General features: G+C 44.3%; 1 protein-coding gene across 2 annotated transcripts; it reads left to right on the forward strand.

The window, feature by feature from the left end:
- Positions 1-11759: 11759 nt before the first annotated feature.
- On the forward strand, positions 11760-16307 carry LOC123046771 (uncharacterized). 2 transcript variants are annotated; one of them, XM_044470201.1, is made up of 7 exons: positions 11760-12020; positions 12975-13025; positions 13576-13750; positions 14051-14217; positions 14706-15021; positions 15692-15858; positions 15951-16307. In XM_044470201.1, the coding sequence occupies exons 2-7, from the start codon at positions 13004-13006 to the stop codon at positions 16100-16102; spliced, it is 999 nt and encodes a 332-aa protein (XP_044326136.1). In that variant the 5' UTR covers positions 11760-12020; positions 12975-13003; the 3' UTR covers positions 16103-16307. The 2 variants fall into 2 exon arrangements, with proteins under 2 accessions (XP_044326136.1, XP_044326143.1); XM_044470208.1 differs by having other exon boundaries at positions 11853-12047.
- Positions 16308-24771: the final 8464 nt, after the last annotated feature.

Raw genomic sequence — 24771 nt, forward strand, 5'->3', positions numbered from 1 at the left:
AACAGTAAATTTTAGCATGTAATATAAATGTTTCCTTACCAAATTCCACTTACGAAAGGCGCTTCACTCCCCAGCAACGGAGCCAGAAAAGAGCCTTGATGACCCACAAGTATAGGGGATCAATCGTACTCCTTTCTATAAGTAAGAGAATCAAACCCAACGAGGAGCAGAAGGAAATGACAAGCGGTTTTCAATAATATATTTTCTGCAAGCACTGAAATTATCAGTAACGAGTAGTTTGATAGCAAGATAATTTGTAACAAGTGACAAGCAACAATAGTAACTAAGGTGCAGCAAGGTAGCCCAATCCTTTTTGTTGCAAAGGACAGGCCGGAACGATCTCTTATAATAAGCAAAGTGTTCTTGAGGACACACGGGAATTTCATCTAGTCATTTTCATCATGTTTGTTTGATTCACGTTCGCTACTTTGATAATTTGATATGTGGGTGGACCGGTGCTTGGGTGATGTTCTTACTTGAACAAGCCTCCCACTTATGGTTGACCTCTCTCGCAAGCATCCGCAACTACAAAATAAGAATTAAGATAAATCTAACCGTAGCATTAAACATATGGATCCAAATCAGCCACTTACGGAATAGTGCATAAATTAGGATTTAAGCGTATGTCACTCTAGCAACCCATCATCTACTTACTACTCCACAATGCATTCCCTTAGGCCCAAAGATGGTGAAGTGTCATGTAGTCGATGTTCACATGACACCACTAAGAGAATCAACAACATGCATATCATCAAAATATTGACCGAATACCAAATTCACATGATTACTTATGACAAGACTTCTCCTATGTCCTCAAGAACAAAAGTGAATACTCAAACATCATATTCACACCCAAGATCAGAGGGGTACTGAATAACATAATGGATCTGAACATATAATCTTCCACCAAATAAACCAACTAGCATCAACTACAAGATGCAATCAACACTACTAGCAACCCACATGTACCAATATGAGGTATTGATACAAAGATTGAATACAAGAGATGAACTAGGGTTTGATATGAAATGGTGCTGGTGAATATGTTGATGAAGATTGGCCCTCCCATGATGAGAGGGTTGTTGGTGATGATAATGGCTTCGATTCCCCCTATCCCCGGCGGAATCGCTCCGCCAAGAGCAAAAGTGCTCCTGCCCAAGTTCCACCTCGAGACGGAGGTGCTCCATCCCGAAAGTCATCCCTTTATTTTTTCTAGGACAGATGGGCCTATATACCAGAAGATGGGCACCGGAGGCTTGCTAGGGGCCCCACAAGACACCAGGACGCGCCCTGGGGGCGCCCTGGTGCCTCGTGGGCACCTAGGTGGCCCCCACTGGTGCTTATTTTCTCTAATATTTTTTATTTATGCCAAAATAAATCTCCGTGAAATTTCAGCTCATTTGGAGATGTGCAAAATAGGTATATCTGACATAGTTTTTCCAGGTCCAGAATTCCAACTGCAGGCAATCTCCCTCTTCATGTAAATCTTGCATATTAAGACAGAAAAGGCATTAGAATTACTCCACAAAGTGTTATATTGATTAAAACACTATAAATAACAGTAGGAAAACATGATTCGAAATGGACGTATCAATATGGACTCGGCAGCGGCGACGCTTCGCGCCGTTGTGAGGGCGTTGCCGTGGAGCTTAGGTGTTTTAGGGCATTGCATGGCATTGTTATCATATCTCTTTGTGTTCTCTTTCGGTTGCGTAGTCGCGTGCGTCTTGCCTGATCCATTTATCTTGGGATCGGCATTGTATGAGGGCTACCACATGATCTTGTATCATTCGGTCATGTAATTTGTTCGATTGTTTCTTTATATATAAAGCGGGGCAAAAGCCTGTTTAAAAACATCAAGAGAACGCTGAGCTGGGTGCACACGCATGCCCAGGTCAAACAGAATGGCAGGCCAGCTCCACCATCGCCTCACCACCGCCAAAGAATGTGGAGAGCGAATGAACACTCGCAGCGGCGTTCGGGTCGCGCTGGCGAGGTGGGGTGCTCGCGGGTGGCAGACGCGACAGCTTGTTGCGATTGAACCAGCCTGATGCGGGGTGAAGGCGCCGACATGAGGGTCTGGCTGTACCGCTGCGCGCGAGATAACATCACGGGTGGCATGTATGACCCGATTGTCATGATAGCACCAGCCCGGTGCGGGGCAAAGGTCGCCGACAAGCGGGTCCGACTGGCCTGCCGTGCACAGGACAATGCTTAGGACACCATGGCCAACACCTTAGTGGAGGTGTCTGTTTTTTGTCCTGCTGATTTCCTTTTTCTCGACCCGGTTGAGCGTTTTTCACGAGCGAGGGAAGCCGGCCGGGGCCAAAGGCAGCCGACGCCAGCGGTGCTGACATCGATGCTCTGTACGCAACGGTCTGGTTAGCCGGCGCCACGGGCGCAACGCAAACCCCTGGCCGGCTTGACCCCACGCGCGTGCCGACTCACGCAAGCGCAACACATGCCCTCACGCATGGGACGACATAGGCGGACATGCCACACGCTCCACCTACCTCGATTGGACCAGCCCGACGCGGGGTGGGGACATCAACTGGTGGGTCAGGCTCACCCATCATGAGCGAGACCGCACGCGAAAAGGCCATCACATACGCGCCCTCTGCCGCCAATGACGGTGGCTCCGGGTGCACCCTTGGTCTACACGTCATGGGCCACGGAGATGGGTCGCCCGGGCGCGTGCCGTCCCTGAAGATCGGACAATGGGGAGAGCCCACGAGACGCCCTCGTGGCATGCCAACTGGAAATGGGTGGCAAAAAGGTTCTCTTCACCCTTGAATCCCTCGGGAGGTTGGTACTCCAGCATTCTTTATAAGAGTAATGATACACACGCTCTTGTGTATTTGAGAAAAATGGGACGCAACATAAACATCAATGATCAGATTCATGTGACGCCCCCAATTCGATCGTAAACTAATCATGCATGCAAATGTGTACGATCAAAATCAGAGACTCATGGGAAGATATCACAACACAACTCTAGACACAAAAAGAAATAATACAAGCTTTATATTACAAGCCAGGGGCCTCGAGGGCTCGAATACATAAGCTCGAAGCACAAGCATAAGCGGAAGCAACAATATCTAAGAACAGACATAAGTTAAACAAGGATGCCTTGAGAAGGCAAACACAGAAGCAACAACGATCGAAAAGGCAAGGCCTCCTGCCTAGGACCTCCTAAACTACTCCTGGTCTTCGGCGGCCTCCATGTAGTAGTATCCGTCGACGCTGGCATCTAGCTCCAGGGATCCACCATCTGGTTGCAACAAACCGGAAAGAAGAAAGAAGGGGGGAAAGGGGTAGCAAAGCAACCGTGAGTACTCATCCAAAGTACTCGCAAGCATCAGATCTATACTAAGTATGCATTGGTATCAAAGGAAGGTATATATATGTGGACTGAACTGCAGAATGCCAGAATAGAGGGGAAGGCCTAGCCTATCGAAGACTAGCATCTTCAAGTAGCTCTAAGCATCTTGCAGCATGTGGAAGAGTAAAGAATAACAATTTATAATTAACAAGCATGTTGTAGCATTAACGCCCAGAGATCCTTCCTCGACTCCCTACAAGAAAGCAATCCCGGAGCCACATATCCATCACATGTCTCAAGTAACCAGTTCTAGTCGTAATAGATCAGGATACAAGTCTGAACGTCCATTACCTTGGACACAGTATTCAAATATATATCTTCCCTGTAGGGGTGCACCATGTTACCCAACATGCTCGATCACTCTGTCCGGACACACTTTCCTGGGTCATGCCCGGCCTCGGAAGATCAACATGTCGCAACCCTACCTAGGCTCAGCAGAGAGGTCCCTGCCGGTCTACATCCTAAGCGCTTCAGGGTCTTGGGCCCATCGCCCATTGCACTCCGGATCGTTGCACGCAGGGTGAATACCAGCACCACCTCGGATGGCCAGCACGATCTGACCGTGCCGTGATGCTGAACTGGACGTCTGACAAAGCTTCGGCTGATACTGCGACGTCAAGGCCCATAACTATTCTCGCGTGGTGGTTAGTGCGTAAAGGCCAAAGGCCAACTTAGGACAAATACCCAAACCTGTTATTGCATTGGGGGCTCGCGGAGACGAGCAGAGACTCACGATAATGTGACCCCGTCGCCCCGTCTCATGGACTTACGGCAAGGGCCCAGAATGCCCGGCCGTGCCTCGTAGAAAACTCGCGGGTGCTCTACGGGCCTGCCCGACTTTCACATCAACTCACGGGTACCCCTCAGGGACGGCCCAACTTCAACAATGGTCTCAAGTAAAGTACGGGTAATCGTGTGTCCAAACATCAAGGGCAAAACCCAAGGAATCACCCTTGGTGGATTCCACTCGATGTAATCATCAAGGTGAACATATGAGGAACCACCCTCGAGGTTCACACTTGAGATGTTGCACGACAGATCTGTATCAGGAATGGTGAAGGAGGAACCACCCTTGTTGACCACGATCAAATAGCTACACTACAGAGTTGTCATCAGGAGTGCATTGCGAGGTATCACCCTCGGCACTCGATAGTAGCTCTGTAGAGTCGAGCAACAAAAGGGGCATGATGTGATGTGAGGTGCCGGGCTCTGGTCGTCAATCACGTTGATCGAGTCGTCGATGATGAAGTTGGGGCAACAAGGACAAGGTGGGGGCCACTGATGGATCACTAACCAACCTATACTAAGCAATTTAGGTTAAACAGGTAGGTAACAATAAGCAGGTTACAAAAGCAGGCTATGCATCAGAATAGGAGCAATCAATTATAGTAGAAAAATCTAATGCAAGCATGAGAGAATGGAATGGGCGATATCGGGATAATCAAAGGGGGGCTTGCCTGGAAGCTATGCTGAAAAGTACTGATCGTCAGGGCGTAGTCGTACTCGGCGGCAGCTTTAGTCCCGAGGCCTACTGGAGAGAAGAGGGGGAAGAAACAATAAATACAGAGAAAACATAGGTGTAACAATACAACAGACAGAGCTAGGGTTGTCCTAACGCAGTGCTACACGATATCGGTGAAGGGGATAACATCCGGGAAAGTTTTCCCGAAGTTTGGCATTTTCGGTCAGAAGAAACGGAGAGGGAAAGTTGCATGTTTGCTATGCTAGGGACGTGTGGTAGATGAACATATTGCGTATTCGGATTCGTCTCGTCGTTCTGAGCAACTTTCATGTATAAAATTTTTTCATCCGAGTTACAGATTAATTTCTATGAATTTCTAAAGTTTTAGCAATATTCTGAAAATATTTTAATTCAAAAATAAAGGTTAAATGCTAGGTGTACCCAGCCCTGTGTACACAGATTGTACACAGAGGCTGACATGTGGGCCAGGGGGACCTAGTTGACCAGTCAAAGTTTGACTGGTCAACAAGGGTGGGCCCTCCTGTCATACACTGTTCAGTCTAGTATAACAGTTTAGTTAACTAAACAAGGTGATTAGGCTAATTATGTTTAATTAATTGAGCTAATTAATTAATTACACTTTTTTATTTCCTTTTTTTACATTTTTAAGGAAAAGGGGCTGGTCGGGCCTATTGGGTAGTGGCCCATAGGCCATTGCGGGGCGGGTTATTGGGCGCGTGGGTGCGGGTGGAGGCCGCAACCCGCCGGGTGTGGGGGGAGGTCGTGGCCACGACGGGCTCGCTAGCCGACCGACTCTGGTGGCCGAGAGGGGTGCGCGGGCGCGCGCGTGGCAGACTGGGGCAGCGCGGCACAAGCATTGCGGGGAGTAGGGTGGCGGGGGGCGCAGGAGGCCAGCAATGGCCGGCGGGGTGGAGCGGGAAGCCGGAGCGGCAAGGTGCAGGGCGGCGGTGACACGCAGGGGGAATTGGCGCGAGGCCCAGCGAGGGCGGACGGTGCGGATGCCGATGACAGCGACGCCCGGGACGGCAGAGGCCACACGGCCCCGAGCGGCGGTTAGAGAGAGAAGAGGCGGGGGGATGCGGGTGAGCACGGGCAGCGCGTAGGCGGCAGCGGCTTGGCAGGTGTGGCCAGTCGCCGGCGGGGCACGCGCGGGTGCGCGGCGGCGGGCTGCGATGCAGCAGTAGCAGAGGCCGGTGGGGTGAGCGGGTGAGCGAGCGGGGCGCCGGCTACGCAGGAGTCAGCGAGGGGAGCGAGGAGCGGGGGCTGACTCAACAATAGGGGCGGAGCGTGAGGCGAGGCCGCCGGGCGTGGTGGGGTGCGCAGAGGCACGGGTCGAGGCCTGAGCAGGTGGTGCGAGTCCGACTGTAACAGCGGGCGGTGGAGCTCGGCACAACGGCGGGGCGACTACAGGGCACGGGCAAGCTAATGACGAGGCGGAGGGGTGCATGCTCACCGGGGAGCCGGTCGTGGAGGGCAGCGGGCTCGAGGGAGGCTCGGGACGGTGTGGTGGTGCAGATCGACGGAGGGCATCGGCGGAGAAGAGGTGGTCGATGGCGACGTTGTGGTACAACCCCGGTTGATTTGGTGCTCCTGGTCAACACAGACGGCGACGGGGGTCCTCCTCGAAATCACTTGGCGGCGCGGTGAAGTCCTTGGCCTCGCGGTCGATGACGGTGTGGCGCCAGATGCGCTCGGGGAGGAGGGAGATCTGAAGAGGGGAGGCGGAGAGGGAGAGGCAAGTGAGCGAGGCAAGTGGGAGAGTGGGAGAGATGGCAGGGGGAGGCCGAGGCGTCGGAGCCTTATCCCCCCGCCAACGCTGGCAAAGACGCTTGGTGGCAACCTGGCGCGGGCGCTCGGTCACCCGCACAGTGAAGAAGGCACGGGATAGGGAAGCTGGGCCAGTTCGCGTGAGGTAGGTGGGCCGGCTTGGTGGGTCGAAGCCCGGAGAGTGTTGTTTCTTTCTTTTTACATTCCTTGTTTTCTAGCTTATTTTGTTTTAGTTTTATAAAATACCAAAGAAGCACCTAAATTAGAGTTATTAAATAACTCCACTACCTTAAATAACTTGACACATTAACTAAATAGTTTGTGTTTATGCATTAATTAAAAAGTATTTAATAATTATTTTAGCCATGTGTTATTTATTTTAGGCATTAAAAGCACATTATAAATTATGGGTTCCAACATGACAAATAAACAAAGATTATTTGCCACACATAGAACATTTTAGTTTTGACATTTGAAAACTTTTATTTTTGACTTTATTTTAAATTCGAATTTCGACCGGTTTTGATCCTACGCGAGTTGAACAACAGTAATCGTGGTGATGTGGCATCATTAGCAGAGGATTACTGTAGCTTGATTATCCGGGCGTCACAATTCAACAACTATTAGAGACATTAAATAGATGTACCACAACAAAACATGCTAAGCAAGAACGAACATTCTCAAAAAAATCTTTGGGGCTTTTCAGCAAATATACCGCTTTGTTTGTTGATATCGTTGAAGGCCTACAATCCTTAAGAAAAACTGATGATCTCTTCCCTTTCTTTGACAGAAATGGAGGTCTAATACAAATGTTCTTTCTCGAGGAAACACAAAGATAAGAACAAACAAGAACCTACCAGAACAAAACAAGAATGCGCATAATGAACCGCCTTTTCTCATCCCTGTTATATTTGTATGTTCGATTCTGTATTCCACTATTAGGCGATCCCATGGAACAAGTATGCGACTCCACACGAACATGTATACTGTCATGATACACGAATCCATTACACACAATAACGAACAACCAACAACCTATATACATACACCATTGTTAGAATCTTGGCACAGTTTGGCAGTATAGGATCCATGTGTACCCCCACCACTGTTTGCCACAAATCATCTTCCTCACGAAAGCCAGCACCTTGATGGATCCAACACCCAACACCAAAGGAAGGCACACCTATGCTTGGCTAGACACCCTCGTCGCAAGCAAAAAAAAAGAGAGAGCAAAAGCCATTGCTTCTTTATTCGTTGCATTATCTTTTACTAGGGTTTCACCACACCAAGCCACGAGGGCTGGCCTCTTATGGTGGTCGCCTCCAGTGACGAGAGGATCCTCGAAAGCAAGCAAAGAACAAGACCCATGAGAGCGATTCTTCAAAGAGGAACACACCTGCACAAACTAGAGAAACGGAACCCCACCGGCACACCAACACGGTGAGTGCCGGCGTACTCCTAAACAGGGACCCCCAAACCTCCCGGCGACAGTAGAGTAAGAATCACCACCATGCTAATTATCTTAATTAAAATAAGTGTTTGGGAAGAATTGTCGGGGCCAATGGTTGTCGGCATTTGTTTTGACCTGAGTTCGCCACCTCACTCTAATTCTTGCAAAGATTATTCCAAGGTATTTTACTAAATGGGAGCCAGCTGTTTAACGGTTTTTTATCCAATATAATGGACATTTCCTGTGTTTAAGGAAAAACTATCAAAACAGATGAATAGTAGGAAAGTGAGGCGAAGCCTGTTAGTGGACAATCAAGTGTAGAGAGATGGCAAAACAAGATTAGACATTTGAGACAATTCTTACGGGGTTGGGCCAGAAACGAGAGTGAGATTTACAAACAAGAAAAAGAGCGACTCACCGAGTTAATATATGCTCTAGATTTAAAAGCAGAAGTGAATATTCTTGATGCGGCGGTGCAGACCACGGAATCCGAAGCTGAGCAACGCTTACGAGCTCTTCTTAGAGAGGAGGAGCTCAAATGGGCATTGCGTGCTAAGGTTCTCAAGGTTGTCCAAGGGGGTGATAATACACAATTCTTTCACATGATTGCGAATGGAAAACATAGGAAGAAGAAAATAATCCAGCTTGAACAGGACGAAGGGACTATAGTGGCTCATGAGAACCTAAAAGCATATATCTCTAATTATTGTAAACAACTTTTCGGGCCTCCGACAGAGAGCATGGTTTCCCTTAATGAGTTTGTTATTGGAGATATCCCTCAGCTTCGGTCAGAGGAGAATGATATTCTATCTGCACCGTTTACTGAGAAAGAGGTTCTAGATGCAATATCACAAATGAAACCGAATAAAGCACCGGGACCAATGGGTTCCCTACGGAATTCTATAGGAAATGTTGGCATATTATTAAGGACGATCTTATGCCTATGTTTCAAGATTTTTTTAATGGTCACTTAGAACAGTTTCTTCTTAACTTTGGCATGATTACGTTGTTGCCAAAGAAAGAAGAGGCAGTTCGGATCGAGCAGTTCAGGCCAATATGTCTTCTCAACACGAGTTTCAAAATATTCACAAAAGTGGGTACCAATAGATTGACATGGATCGCCCATTCGGTGGTGCAACCGAGTCAGACAACTTTCATGCCTGGGAGACACATTCTAGAAGGGGTGGTCGTCCTTCATGAAACGCTGCATGAAATTCATTCGAAGAAACTAGATGGGGTTATCTTCAAAGTGGATTTCGAGAATGCATATGATGAAGTTAAATTCCCTTTCCTTCAGTAGGCAATGCACATGAAAGGTTTCAATGAGGCATGGCGGAACCAAGTGGGTTCTCTAGTCCAAAAAGGTAGTGTCGGAATTAAGGTTAATGATGATATTGGTCATTATTTTCAGACCCATAAGGGATTGATACAAGGGGATTCGATGTATCCTCTCTTATTTAATATAGTGGCAGATATGTTGACCATTCTTATCAGCAGGCCAAGGAAACCGGCCAAGTGGATGGACTTGTCCCACATCTGGTTGATGGGGGAGTTTCCATTTTACAGTATGTTGATGACACTATCATTTTCATGGAACATGACATCGCAAAAGCTCGGAATATGAAACTCATACTCTATCTCTTCGAACAATTGTCTAGATTAAAAATCAACTTTCATAAGAGCGAGTTGTTCTGCTTTGGTAAGGCGAAAGAGGAGCAAGACACATATAGACAATTGTTTGGCTGTGAATTGGGTTCTTTGCCCTTTAGTTATTTGGGCACACTGATTCATCACCGTAAGCTATCTAATAAAGAATGGAAATGCATCGAAGATCGAATTGAAAAAAAGCTTAGCTGCTGGAAGGGCAAGCTAATGTCATATGGAGGTCGGCTAGTACTTATTAACTCAGTACTTACTAGTATGCCGATGTTCCTGTTATCTTTCTTCGAGGTTCCGAAGGGGGTGCAGAAGAGACTTGATTTCTTTCGATCTCGTTTCTTCTGGCAGTCATATGATACTAAGAAGAAACACCGCCTCGCACGATGGGATTTAATATGCCGACCCAAGGACCAGGGGGGGCTCGGTATTGAAAACCTGGAAATTAAGAATAAATGCCTTATGAGTAAATGGCTTTATAGGTTAGCAGCAGAGACGGATGGTATGTGGGCACAAATATTACTCAACAAGTATTTACAATCGAAAACACTAACCGAGGTCACCGCGAGACCAACTGACTCGCCATTCTGGAAGGGGCTCATGCGAACGAAAGATTTGTTCTTTTGGAGGGTCAAATTCTTGGTGGGCAATGGGATGTCAACAAGATTTTGGGAGGATATATGGTTAGGGGAGACGTCACTAACCTTAAAATACCCCACCATGTATAATATTGTGCAACGTAAGGAATATTCAATTCAGGCGAGCGTTAGTTGGGGAGCGTTGGAATGTTTGGATGCACTTGGTACGGAGATTGATAGATGTTCAATTATCCGACCAAACCCGATTCGATACACTGAAAGTTGGCTAGAATCGGAGTGTTTACGATGAAATCCTTTTACATGGATCTAATTAATTCTGGCCCAATCCCGAGATCGATACATATTTGGAAGGTTAAGGTTCCCTTGCGCATTAAAATTTTTATGTGGTTTGTCCACAAGCAAGTGATCCTCATCAAAGATAATTTACTAAAGTGACGGTGGGCAGACAATTCACGTTGTTGTTTTTGTGATCATGATGAAACAATACAACACTTATTCATAGATTGCCCACTCGCGAAATTACTTTGGAGAACGATCCATATAGCCTTTAACATTACTCCTCCAGTTAGCATTGAATCGTTATTTAGGACGTGGTTAGCTGGGATTGATCATCTTATTGCGTCTCGTATTCGGATTGGAATATGTGCGCTTGTTTGGGTTATACGGAATTGTGGGAATGATATGATTTTTAACAGACAACATATTTTAACTTTCTTGCATGTAATTTTCAGAGCTACAATATAGATTCGTACGTGGTCCTTACTCACTCCTACGGATTCCAAAGAGTCATTGGTTACTGGGTGCAACCAGTGAAAGATGGTAGCACGGACTATATTCAACCGGTTTGGATGGCGGTCACATAACAAGATATGAGTCTAGGGAGCTTGTCCTTTATGTTGTCATAACGGTTGTAATATTGAGCATTTACATTTTTTTTTTACTCCGCTTGCGAGCTGTAATACCTTTATGACTTTGTGGTACTTCTGAGACTTTTTAATAAGATGACCGCATGCATCTTTCAGATGTAGAGGCCAGAGGCACGCCTCCTTTCAAAAAAGAAGTAGGAAAGTGAGGAGAATATGAGTTCCCATTCGCACTATCAGTTTTCCTTCAGGGAGCAGCTACCAACCCAGCAAGATTACACGAGAGACGTAGTAAATCAGAGTGAGAGAGGGGGGAAAGAGAGAAGCAAAATAGTGAACGCGTCAGTCTGCTTTAGTGTATTGTAAAAAAAGAAAAAACTTGCAAGAAAATGGCTTCTTATTGCTTTTAATAAGGGATAAGGGAGAAAAGAAACGGAGAGACGGACGCAGGAGGGACAGAGGATAGAAAAGTGGCGGCCAAGTGCTCTCGCTGCTCTGTGTGACCTGTGACCGTCGCCCAGAAGTAAAAATGGTGAACGCGCCAGTCAGCTTTAATGCAACGAAAAGAAACCTTGCACCAAAATGGTAAAATGGCAGCTGAGAAGAAAGAAAAGAGACGGGAAGGAAAATGGAGCGACGGACGGACGGGCCGAGACAGAGGAGAGGAAAGTGAGGGGCAAGCGCTGTTCCTCTTTGTGACTCGTATCTTTGTTGCGTGGAGAGGCCACCAGCCCCTTCTACACTTCCATTAAAACCCCACTCCCCTGCCTCGCACCTCCGGCTCCGGGACCCCGACGAACGCCGAGGAAGCCATTGTGAGGTACTCTCAGTCCGCCCCCAAATCCAGGTCTCTCTCTTCCTCCGCTTCTTCATGGCAGTCGCTAATCCCGTCTCTTTACCGCGGATTATCGCATACTGCTGTTCTTCACTTCTTCTGGAGTCGAGGGTTTCCAGAGTTTTTCTTTTCTTTTCACGAAACATGATTCAGGGTTCTTCATGGAAGCCGCAAATCCCGTCTCTTTACCGCGGATTATCGCATCCTACGCTGTTCTTCACTTTTTCTTCTGGAGTTGAGGGTTTTTCAGACTTCCAGTTCTTTTTTTCTTTTCACGAAACAGGGATTCAGGGTTTCCAGGTCTCTCTCTTCCTTGGCTTCTTCATGGAAGTCGCTAATCCCGTGTCTTTAGCGCGGATTATCGCATCCCGTCTCTTCACTTTTTCTTCTGGAGTTGATGGTTTCCGGTTTTTCCTTTTCTTTTCACGAAACAGGATTCAGGGTTCTTCATGGAAGTCGCAAATCTCGTCTCTTTACGGCGGATCGCGCGCTTGGCATCCAGACCTTTTGGATTTTTCAGACTTCCAGTATTATTTTTCACTTTTTCTTCTGGAGTTGATGTTTTTTCAGACTTCCAGTATTATTTTTCCCAAAACAGGGATTCAGGGTTTTGGGATGCAAGTTCTTGGCCTTCTTTTCCTAATCGATCGAGGGGTAAAGCGCGTAGGTTTTTAATAGTCGATCTGTTCGTGTATAGAGACTTCTACTTCTTGTTCTCTCCTTTATTTTGGCGGGTAATGATTTTTACATGCCATGGTCATCATTTTTCACCAAGATTGGCTCTGCCTCTCAAGATTCTGTAGTATGTTCTTGACCCAACAGTATGGCATGATAATTAATTTTTTGGTCTACCGTGGTTCTTAGTACCAGTAGTCTATATGATGATGTGCTACCTTTACCTGAGATTGGCTCTACCTGATGATTTAATCTCACTTGCAGAGGAGGATTGAAGAGGAAGGGGCAGATCTATGGGCAACTGCAAGAGTTCATGTATGTATGCCTAGCCAATCGTGATGTTTCGACTTTGTCTTTAATAAACCAAAAAATAAAAGTTAGATGTTTGGACTCTGTTTTTTAAAAACCAAATAAAAGTTAGATGCTTGGACTCTGTCTTTTTAAGCTGTTATTAAAGTTAGATGTAATTTACAGCATTAAATCCTTGGCAAAAGTCAAGGCAGGAATATGAAATCCTAGCTCTTACTTGAAGATGGCTAGCTAGTATGTTGAGTATATCACTCTCCTTATCTAGAAACACAAAGTTGTTTGAGTGCTGGCCTTGATGTCTTGTTGATTAGAAGCGGTAGTACAAGCTAATGACATACTATAAGAAAGTACCTGATTGGCGACATGAATAACTATATGCGTTCAAGATTTGATTCATTTAATCAGGACATGAAAAACTTATGTGCTGTTGTTCATTCTTAGGGTTGTTGATATTGTACTCTGTTCATTTGGAACTGCAACATGCACATGACTTTTCTCATAGCATGTTCTCTCTTTGTTTTCTAATTTTGAGTTATTGCATTTGTGCAAATATCAGCTCGTGCACGCCTAGGAAAGGCCCATGTCGTTCCGGATTCAGAATGGAGGATGCAGGACTTTGGAAAGACCCATGTTCCTGATTTAGAATGGAGGATTAATGACTTCTCATCGCTGCTTGAGACAGGAGCTAAGTCAGCAAAATCTGACGCTTTTCACTGCTCTGGGTATAACTGGTATGCACCATAATTGCAGGAGAAACTCTACAATATTCATGTATTAGCTGTAAAAATACCACCTGGCTTGTTTTAGTAGAAAAGGTAATTATATGTTATCCATATACACATTGATTTAGGATGCCATTTACTGTTTTGATCGATCATTGATGTAATCAAATTAGCAATCACAGTCTCATAAACAAACAGTCACAGGCTAAAACTTGATATGGTGCATGAAGTGAAGAAATTAGACTTCATTCCTACTTCTATTATGAATGCTAGACTGACTTTGGTTTCTTGCATGATTTCATTCACCAGGTACCTGCAAGTGAGTCCAATGCATAAGGAAATTGGTTCTGAAACGCCATATGTTGCTCTTTGTCTGAAGATATCCCAAGCAAGTATGGTGCCAGGTCACACGGTGCATGTGGTTTTTGAGTTGTCAATATACAACCATACAAAAGGAATGTACTGCGGATGCAAAGGTAGTCTCATGGTTGTGTTTTTTCAAGCACATCCATCATATTACAGCTACGAATCCATAGTCCTCTGTGTGTCATAAGTTTGAGAATTAAATACCATGATTCCATCATTACAAGTCAACATCTGTAAATATCGAAATATCGAAATATGGTTGTGTTTTACCGTTAACAAGTTGCTTTGTATTTTCTTTGCTGTCAAGTTTCTCTGTAGACCTTCAGGAATTTGGAAGGTTCAGATGGCATAGACATGTTTCTCACTTGAGACATTACAAGTTTCTCTGTAGACATTACAAGTTTCACAGTTGGGACTATTATGTTTCAGATGGCATACACATGTTTCTCTTTAAATTTGATTATCATTATTCGGATGTAATTCACTACCTTGCTTTCTTAGCTATATAGGGTGAAGGTTGGTTAGTATTATTTGGTATATTTGCGTCTTGCATACAAGTTCTTCATTCTCTAATATTCTAACCTTTAACTAACCGCAGATACCTACAACTTCCATTTCAAGAATACCTACTCGAAGGAGCAATGCTTGATTCCTCTTCAGGAGCTACTGAAATCATCTGCTTTTCTAGTTGATGATAGTTGTGTGTTTGGTGTGGAGATATTAAAAATTGATGTCTCTTCTCCTGAAAAGAAGGCTGTTGTGGTTCAGAAGAAGGATACCACAGTTCAGAACCTCTTTGTTCAGAAGAAGGGGTTCGTCAAAGGGACATACACTTGGAACATGAACAATTTCCTTGAACTGGACTTGGATCACTTTGTCCGTTCTCCTACATTTGAAGTTGGCGGGCATAAATGGTATGCACCTGTTACCAGTTAGACAGTTACATCACAAATGATTTATATAAATGGTATGCATGTGTTACCCAACATTTTAGCTTATACGTATCCTTAGCTTACCATACCTGGTCACTGTACAAACTTCTTTTTTACTCTTTTATTTATGACAACGGACATTAGTAATGACCAGATCTTTGTGCAAGGCGAGGTCCTTCAGATATTATAACTGGACATTTTAGCTTGATACAACCAAAGAACTGTTAGTATATTTACAGATATGCGTAGCGCATTCCAGTTTTAGGAGAAACAGGTTTTTGGAATCATGCTGCACCAAAAATTCTGAAACCAATGTAGTACTAAAATATATGTTGAATAAAAGCTAGAAATTTCATTTTCATGTATATATTTGGTACCACCCATTCTTGTATGTGCCACATACCATCGATTATTTTCTCAGATTGTTTTTGTGCAACATTGTACTCCATTATCTTGTACTGTAGTGAACTAGTGATGTTTTGTTTAGATTTTTTTGTACAATTGTAATGCCACCATGTCCTGTCCAAAGTTAACCTGCCTACAGCCAAGCTCAGCCACAACTTTATGATTTCAGTAACTAACCACATTCTTCAAATACATTTTCCTGGGTACCAAATTATTTTTGAAGTTACAGTTCTCATTTTCTTCACAGGTACATCCGCATCTATCCACGTGGTGACAAGTACAGCACTGATTGCCTCAGCTTGTACTTATTCCTGGATGCATCGGATGAGCTCCATCTCGAGTCCAAGAAGGTGGTTGTAATGACCCTGTCCATCCTGGACCAAAAGAATGGGAAACGCTTGACTGCAACTTCAGGTTCAGCTCTCCTTAGCAAGTATCAGTGCTAGCAGCTAGTATCTGTAACTTCATGATGATTACAGTTCATCTTACTTTTATGGTGATCGCAGGTCTCTTGGTGTTTACTGGTGGACACGGCTGGGGATGGGCTGATTTCCTTGGACTCATGAAACTCAAGGACCCGTCGGGAGGCTATGTTGTGGGATCGAGCTGCATTGTGAAGGCGGATCTCACTATCGTTGGTTCATCCAATGATGGTTAGATGTTTACCTCATGGCCTGATGGAGAGATGTTTACTTCTATTTGAGATAATGTTGTGGTAGCACTACTAAAAAACTTGTGGGGTGATTCAGTAGTAATGAGCTGGATTTGAGACGTGAGATGATTTCACGCATATATGTCTAGATATATGTATCGAACAGATTATGTCATCGGAAGTACTTCTATATGCATGGATGATGCAACTATGTTGGTTAGCTTGTTTCGCTACATAGATGTTTGGTTCAGCTGAACCATGTTATCTCTCGCTTAGTTTTTGTGCATCATGGATGTTCCCAGTTGATGAATCATATAGTCATATGGTTCCATGTAAAGCAGTTTGCGTCTATAATTTATTTTGAGAGCGAAGGTGTTTCATCTGCCCTCCGTCCAGTGGCAGTGCTTCATGGTGACTATTATGTCCAACCACACCATATAATTAAGGTTTGCAGCCTATGTTTTAATACTTTTAGATATAGTTTGTGTACGCATAAACTGAACTAGTAGGCAAAGTGCGGTGCCACGCCACATGTGTAAGTGCCCATTGTTAGATTAGTTATCGTTCATTCGGTCGTTATTCTTATTTGAAAGATCAAGTGAAAAATGGCAGCAGCTGTAGTAATGTTAATGGAAGAACAGGCCATCTTTGCGAAAGTGACTGCCATTGCAATACTACTCATTCATTCAGGTTCCGGTAGAATATCTGATACTTCCTCTATTTCTAAATGTAAGTCTTTTTAGAGATTTCAGCTAGTGACTACATACGAAGCAAAATGAGTGAATCTATATTCTAAAATATGTCTACACACATCCGTATGTTGTATTCCATTTGAAATGTTTAAAAAGACTTATATTTAGGAACGGAGGGAGTAGAACATATTCTGGCAAAAGCCACATAGGTTAGTCTGCAAATACAAATATCGGCTTCAGATAACTGCAAAGAGCTGAAATATGGGACAGAGATAAACACACCATGAAAAGGCAAAATGCAAACACAGGTTTTAGATAACTACAAAGAGCTGAAATAGGTTAGTCATGTCATTAGAAGAACAGTGATGTTCAATATTCTTTCCTGCAAAGAAAAAAAAGGTGCAATTAATTAATGAAGCTCAGCTTCAGGCAAAGTGAGAAACGGCTCTGGCTGCATCCCAGAACAACTGCTAGAGTGCATAGATGATTTCCTAGTACACAATATTTCTAGTCACATTTTTAGGAACTCAATGATCATCTTCAAGGAGACTTTTTAATCCTCTTCATGATGTCACTCTGAAACAGCCACATAGAGTTATCGATGGGAAAAGACTGGCAGAGGAAGATAAACACATATCTTGAAAGTTTGTCAGTGTTGAATCTTGAATAGTGTTCGGTACCCATAAACCACTCACATAGATCCCTTTTTTTAAAAATGGAAAATTCAAGCGAAATTTATCTGTAGGTCCCAATAAGTTTTGCCGAGAGAGTTCCTAATTGTGTAATATATTTACAAACCTAATAGTGAATAAACAATGTCGCAAGATCAACAATTCTCTTTTTTTCGAAAAGGGGGACTCCCCGGTCTCTGCATCAGAACGATGCATACGACCATATTTATATATAAATAAAGAAGTTCAACAAGGTCTTAAAGTCTGAAAACAAAATAACGGCAAGCTCACAAAGAGCCACAACGCCAAGAAACAAAAGGCCCAAAAGCCACAACTGGCTGGCATAACAAAGATAGGTAAACTAATTGCCTATCCTATTACATGACCGCCATCCAAACCGGTTGAAGATATCCCGCGCTACCATCTCCCACCGGACAGATCCAGTAACCAAACGCTCCCTGGCCTCCGTCGGAGTGAGTAACGACCATATACGGATCAACGCAGTAGCTCGGAATAAAACCTGCAAAAAATGAATATTTGTTGTTCTGTTAAAAGCCAAATCATTTCTGCAATTCCAAATTGCCCACAACAAAGCACATACTCCTACACGAATGTGTCTAGCTGTTTCGGACTCTATCCCAACAAGCCACGTTCCAAATAACATACTGACCGAATTCAGAGGAGTAATGTTAAAGGCAATATGCACCGTGTGCCACAAAACTCTTGCCAACGGGCAGTCAAAAAAGAGGTGCTTGATAGTTTCGTCCCGATCACAAAAACTACACCTAGTAGATCCTGTCTAGTTGCGCTTAACCAAATTATCCTTTGTTAAAATGACTTGTTTATGTACAAACCACATAAACACTTTAATTTTCAAAGGAACTTTGACTTTCCAAACCTCTTTGGAACTAGGAATGACACTAGAGTTCGATATACATCAACTTAACTGTGAACTCTCCAGAACTAGTGAGCTTCCAACGCAACTGATCAGGCTGATGAGATAGCTGAACCTCCATCAGTCTACTCACCAAATGAAGCCATGCTTCCCACCGGTCACCAACAAGCGCCCTCCTAAACTGAATATTGAGGGGAATGGACTGCATAATCGTTGCAACAAGAGCATCACGACGTTGAACAATACGATACAGGGACGGATACTGAAGCGCCAAGGGCATTTCACCAAGCCAGGTATCCTCCCAAAAGCGAGTGGTGTTTCCATTACCGACTATAAACTTTGTCCTATTAAAGAAGATAGCTTTGACTCTCATAAGCCCCTTCCAAAACGGCGAGTCCGTCGGTCTCACTGTCGCCTGGGACAACGTCTTGGACTACAGATACTTACTACAAAGAATCTGCGCCCACGTGGCCTCAGTCTCAACTGATAGTTTATACAGCCACTTACTGAGAAGACATCTGTTCTTGACTTCAAGATTCTCGATACCAAGGCCCCCCTGGTCCTTTGGTCGACAGATGATATCCCATTTGGCGAGTCAGTATTTTCTCTTTAGTTCATCACTCTGCCTGAAGAACCGGGATCGATAGAAGTCCAGCCTTTTCCTAACACCAACTGGGACTTCAAAGAAAGATAAGAGAAACATAGGCATACTCGTGAGCACCGAATTAATAAGAATCAGTCGGCCTCCATATGACATGAGTTTGCCCTTCCAGAAACTCAGTTTCTTCTCAAACCGATCCTCGATGCACTTCCATTCTCTGTTTGTCAGCTTACGATGGTGAATGGGTATACCTAAGTACGTGAAAGGTAATGCCCCCAATTCGCATCCAAACAATTGCCTATAGGCCTCTTGTTCCTCATTGGCTCTACCAAAGCAGAACAACTCGCTTTTATGAAAATTGATCTTCAATCTGGTCAATTGTTCAAATAAGCATAACACCAGCTTCATATTTCTTGCTTTTGCCAAGTCGTGCTCCATAAAGATGATTGTATCATCAGCGTACTGCAGGATGGACACACCACCATCAACTAGATGAGGCACCAAGCCACCCACCTGACCGGCCTCCTTTGCACTTCCTATCAGAATTGCCAACATGTCAACCACAATGTTGAACAGAATAGGAGACATTGGACCACCTTGTCTCAGGCCCTTGTGTGTCTGGAAATAATGACCTATGTCGTCATTCACTTTAATTCCAACACTCCCTTTTTGCGTGAAAGATTCTACCTGGCGTCGCCAAGCTTCATCAAAACCCTTCATGCGTAAGGCCTGTTGAAGGAAAGGCCATTTGACTTTATCATACGCTTTCTCGAAATCCACCTTAAAAACAACTCCATCTAGTTTTTCGTGTGAATCTCATGGAGCGTTTCATGAAGGGCCACAACCCCTTCGAGGATGTTCCTGTCTGGCATGAAAGCAGTTTGGGTAGGTTGCACCACAGCATGCACAATCTGTGTGAGCCTATTAGTCCCGACCTTGGTAAATTTTTTGAAACTAACATTAAGAAGACAGATGGGCCTGAATTGCTCAATTCTCACAGCCTCTGTTTGAAGGAAATATGCCCTAGAGGCAATAATAAAGTTATTATTTATTTCCTTATATCATGATAAATGTTTATTATTCATGCTAGAATTGTATTAACCGGAAACATAATACATGTGTGAATACATAGACAAACAGAGTGTCACTAGTATGCCTCTACTTGACTAGCTCATTAATCAAAGATGGTTATGTTTCCTAACCATAGACATGTGTTTTCATTTGATTAACGGGATCACATTATTAGGAGAATGATGTGATTGACATGACCCATTCCATTAGCTTAGCACCCGATCGTTTAGTATGTTGCTATTCCTTTCTTCATGACTTATACATGTTCCTATGACTATGAGATTATGCAACTCCCGTTTGCCGGGGGAACACTTTGTGTGCTACCAAACGTCACAACGTAACTGGGTGATTATAAAGGAGCTCTACAGGTGTCTCCAAAGGTACATGTTGGGTTGGCGTATTTCGAGATTAGGATTTGTCACTCCGATTGTCGGAGAGGTATCTCTGGGCCCTCTCGGTAATGCACATCACATAAGCCTTGCAAGCATTGCAACTAATGAGTTAGTTGTGAGATGATGTATTACGGAACGAGTAAAGAGACTTGCCGGTAACGAGATTGAACTAGGTATTGAGATACCGACGATCGAATCTCGGGCAAGTAACATACCGATGACAAAGGGAACAACGTATGTTGTTATGCGGTCTGACCGATAAAGATCTTCGTAGAATATGTAGGAACCAATATGAGCATCCAGGTTCCGCTATTGGTTATTGACCGGAGACGTGTCTCGGTCATGTCTACATTGTTCTCGAACCATAGGGTCCGCACGCTTAACGTTACGATGACAGTTTCATTATGAGTTTATGTATTTTGATGTACCGAAGGTTGTTCGGAGTCCCGGATGTGATCATGGACATGACGAGGAGTCTCGAAATGGTCGAGACATAAAGATCGATATATTGGAAGCCTATATTTGGATATCGGAATCGTTCCGGGTGAAATCGGGATTTTATCGGAGTACCGGGGGGTTACCGGAACCCCCCGGGGGTTATTGGGCCTACATGGGCCCTAAGGGAGAAGAGGAAAGGAGGCAAGAGGTGGCCGCGCGCCCCTCCCCTCCCTAGTCCGAATAGGACAAGGAGAGGGGGGCGACACCCCCCCTTTCCTTTCCCTCTTCCTCCTCTTTCCCACTTCTCCTTCTCCAACTAGGAAAGAAGGGAGTCCTACTCCCGATGGAAGTAGGACTCCCCCTTGGCGCGCCCTCCTTGGCCGGCCGCCCCCTCCCCTTGGCTCCTTTATATACGGGGGCAAGGGGGCACCCTAGCACACACAAGTTGATCTTCGTGATCGTTCCTTAGCCGTGTGCGATGCCCCCCTCCACCATATTCCACCTCGGTCATATTGTAGCGGTGCTTAGGCGAAGCCCTGCGACGGTTGAACATCAAGATCGTCACCACGCCGTCGTGCTAACGGAACTCCTCCCCAAAGCTTTGCTGGATCGGAGCCCGGGGAGCGTCATCGAGCTGAACGTGTGCCAAGAACTCGGAGGTGCCGGAGTAACGGTGCTTGGATTGGTTGGACCGGGAAGACGTACGACTACTTCCTCTACGTTGCATTAATGCTTCCGCTTCGGTCTATGAGGGTACGTAGACAACACTCTCCCCTCTCGTTGCTATGCATCACCATGATCTTGCGTGTGCGTAGGAAAATTTTGAAATTACTACGTTTCCCAACAGTGGCATCCGAGCCTAGGTTTTATGGTTTGATGTTATATGCACGAGTAGAACACAAGTGAGTTGTGGGCGATATAAGTCATACTGCTTACCAGCATGTCATACTTTGGTTCGGCGGTATTGTTGGATGAAGCGGCCCGGACCGACATTACGCGTACGCTTACGCGAGACCGGTTCTACCGCCGTGCTTTGCACACAGGTGGCTGGCGGGTGTCAATTTCTCCAACTTTAGTTGAACCGAGTGTGGCTACACCCGGTCCTTGCGAAGGTTAAAACAACACCAACTTGACAAACTATCGTTGTGTTTTTTATGTGTAGGTATGATTGGTTCTTGCTTAAGCCCGTAGCAGCCATGTAAAACTTGCAACAAACAAAGTAGAGGATGTCTAACTTGTTTTTGCAGGGCATGTTGTGATGTGATATGGTCAAGGCATGATGCTAAATTTTATTGTATGAGATGATCATGTTTTGTAACCAAGTTATCGGCAACTGGCAGGAGCCATATGGTTGTCGCTTTATTGTATGCAATGCAATCGCCCTGTAATGCTTTACTTTATCACTAAGCGGTAGCGATAGTCGTAGAAGCATAAGATTGGCGAGACGACAACGATGCTACGATGGAGATCAAGGTGTCGCGCCGGTGACGATGGTGATCATGACGGTGCTTCGGAGATGGAGATCACAAGCACAAGATGATGATGGCCATATCATATCACTTATATTGATTGCATGTGATGTTTATCTTTTATGCATCTTATCTTGCTTTGATTGACGGTAGCATTATAAGATGATCTCTCACTAAATTTCAAGATAAAAAGTGTTCTCCCTGAGTATGCACCGTTGCCAAAGTTCGTCGTGCCCAGACACCACGTGATGATCGGGTGTGATAAGCTCTACGTCCATCTACAACGGGTGCAAGCCAGTTTTGCACACGCAGAATACTCAGGTTAAACTTGACGAGCCTAGCATATGCAGATATGGCCTCGGAACACTGAGACCGAAAGGTCGAGCGTGAATCATATAGTAGATATGATCAACATAGCGATGTTCACCATTGAAAACTACTCCATTTCACGTAATGATCGGACATGGTTTAGTTGATTTGGATCACGTGATCACTTAGAGGATTAGAGGGATGTCTATCTAAGTGGGAGTTCTTAAGTAATATGATTAATTGAACTTAAATTTATCATGAACTTAGTCCTGGTAGTATTTGCAAATCTATGTTGTAGATCAATAGCTCGCGTTGTTGCTTCCCTGTGTTTATTTTGATATGTTCCTAGAGAAAATTGTGTTGAAAGATGTTAGTAGCAATGATGCGGATTGGATCCGTGATCTGAGGTTTATCCTCATTGCTGCACAGAAGAATTATGTCCTTGATGCACCGCTAGGTGACAGACCTATTGCAGGAGCAGATGCAGACGTTATGAACGTTTGGCTAGCTCAATATGATGACTACTTGATAGTTTAGTGCACCATGCTTAACGGCTTAGAATCGGGACTTCAAAGACGTTTTGAACGTCATGGACCATATGAGATGTTCCAGGAGTTGAAGTTAATATTTCAAGCAAATACCCGAGTTGAGAGATATGAAGTCTCCAACAAGTTCTATAGCTAAAAGATGGAGGAGAATCGCTCAACTAGTGAGCATGTGCTCAGATTGTCTGGGTACTACAATCGCTTGAATCAAGTGGGAGTTAATCTTCCAGATAAAATAGTGATTGACAGAATTCTCTAGTCACCATCACCAAGTTAGTAGAACTTCGTGATGAACTATGATATGCAAGGGATAACGGAAACGATTCCCAAGCTCTTCGTAATGCTGAAATTGACGAAGGTAGAAATCGAGAAAAACATCAAGTGTTGATGGTAGACAAGACCACTAGTTTCAAGAAAAGGGCAAAGGGAAGAAGGGGAACTTCAAGAAGAACAGCAAGCAAGTTGCTGCTCAAGTGAAGAAGCCCAAGTCTGGCCCTAAGCCTGAGACTAAGTGCTTCTACTGCAAAGGGACTGGTCACTGGAAGCGGAACTACCCCAAGTGATTGGCGGATAAGAAGGATGGCAAAGTGAACATAAGTATATTTGATATACATGTTATTGATGTGTACTTTACTAGTGTTTATAGCAACCCCTCAGGTATTTGATACTAGTTCAGTTGCTAAGATTAGTAACTCGAAACGGGAGTTGCAGAATAAACAGAGACTAGTTAAGGGTGAAGTGACGATGTGTGTTGGAAGTGGTTCCAAGATTGATATGATCATCATCGCACACTCCCTATACTTTCGGGATTAGTGTTGAACCTAAATAAGTGTTATTTGGTGTTTGCGTTGAGCATGAATATGATTTGATCATGTTTATTGTAATACGGTTATTCATTTAAGTAAGAGAATAAATTGTTGTTCTGTTTACATGAATAAAACCTTATATGGTTACACACCCAATGAAAATAGTTCATTGGATCTCGATCGTAGTGATACACATAATCATAATATTGAAACCAAAAGATGCAAAGTTAATAATGATAGTGCAACTTATTTGTGGCACTGCCGTTTAGGTCATATTGGTGTAAAGCGCATGAAGAAACTCCATGCTGATGGGCTTTTGGAATCACTTGATTATGAATCAGTTGATGCTTGCGAACCATGCCTCATGGGAAGATGACTAAGACTCTGTTCTTCGGAACAATGGAGCGAGCAACAGATTTGTTGGAAATCATACATACTGATGTATGTGGTCCGATGAATATTGAGGCTCGCGACAGGTATCATTATTTTCTGATCTTCACAGATGATTTGAGCAGATATGAGTATATCTACTTGATGAAACATAAGTCTGAAACATTTGAAAAGTTCAAAGAATTTCAGAGTGAAGTGAAAATCATCGTAACAAGAAAATAAAGTTTCTACGATCTGATCGTAGAGAAGAGTATTTGAGTTACGAGTTTGGCCTTCAGTTAAAAACAATGTGAAATAGTTTCACTACTCACGCCACCTGGAACACCACAATGTAATGGTGTGTCCGAACATCATAACCGTACTTTATTAGATATGGTGCGACCTATGATGTCTCTT

Source organism: Triticum aestivum, chromosome 1A (assembly GCF_018294505.1).
Source record: "Triticum aestivum cultivar Chinese Spring chromosome 1A, IWGSC CS RefSeq v2.1, whole genome shotgun sequence".
Taxonomy (NCBI): Eukaryota; Viridiplantae; Streptophyta; class Magnoliopsida; order Poales; family Poaceae; genus Triticum; species Triticum aestivum.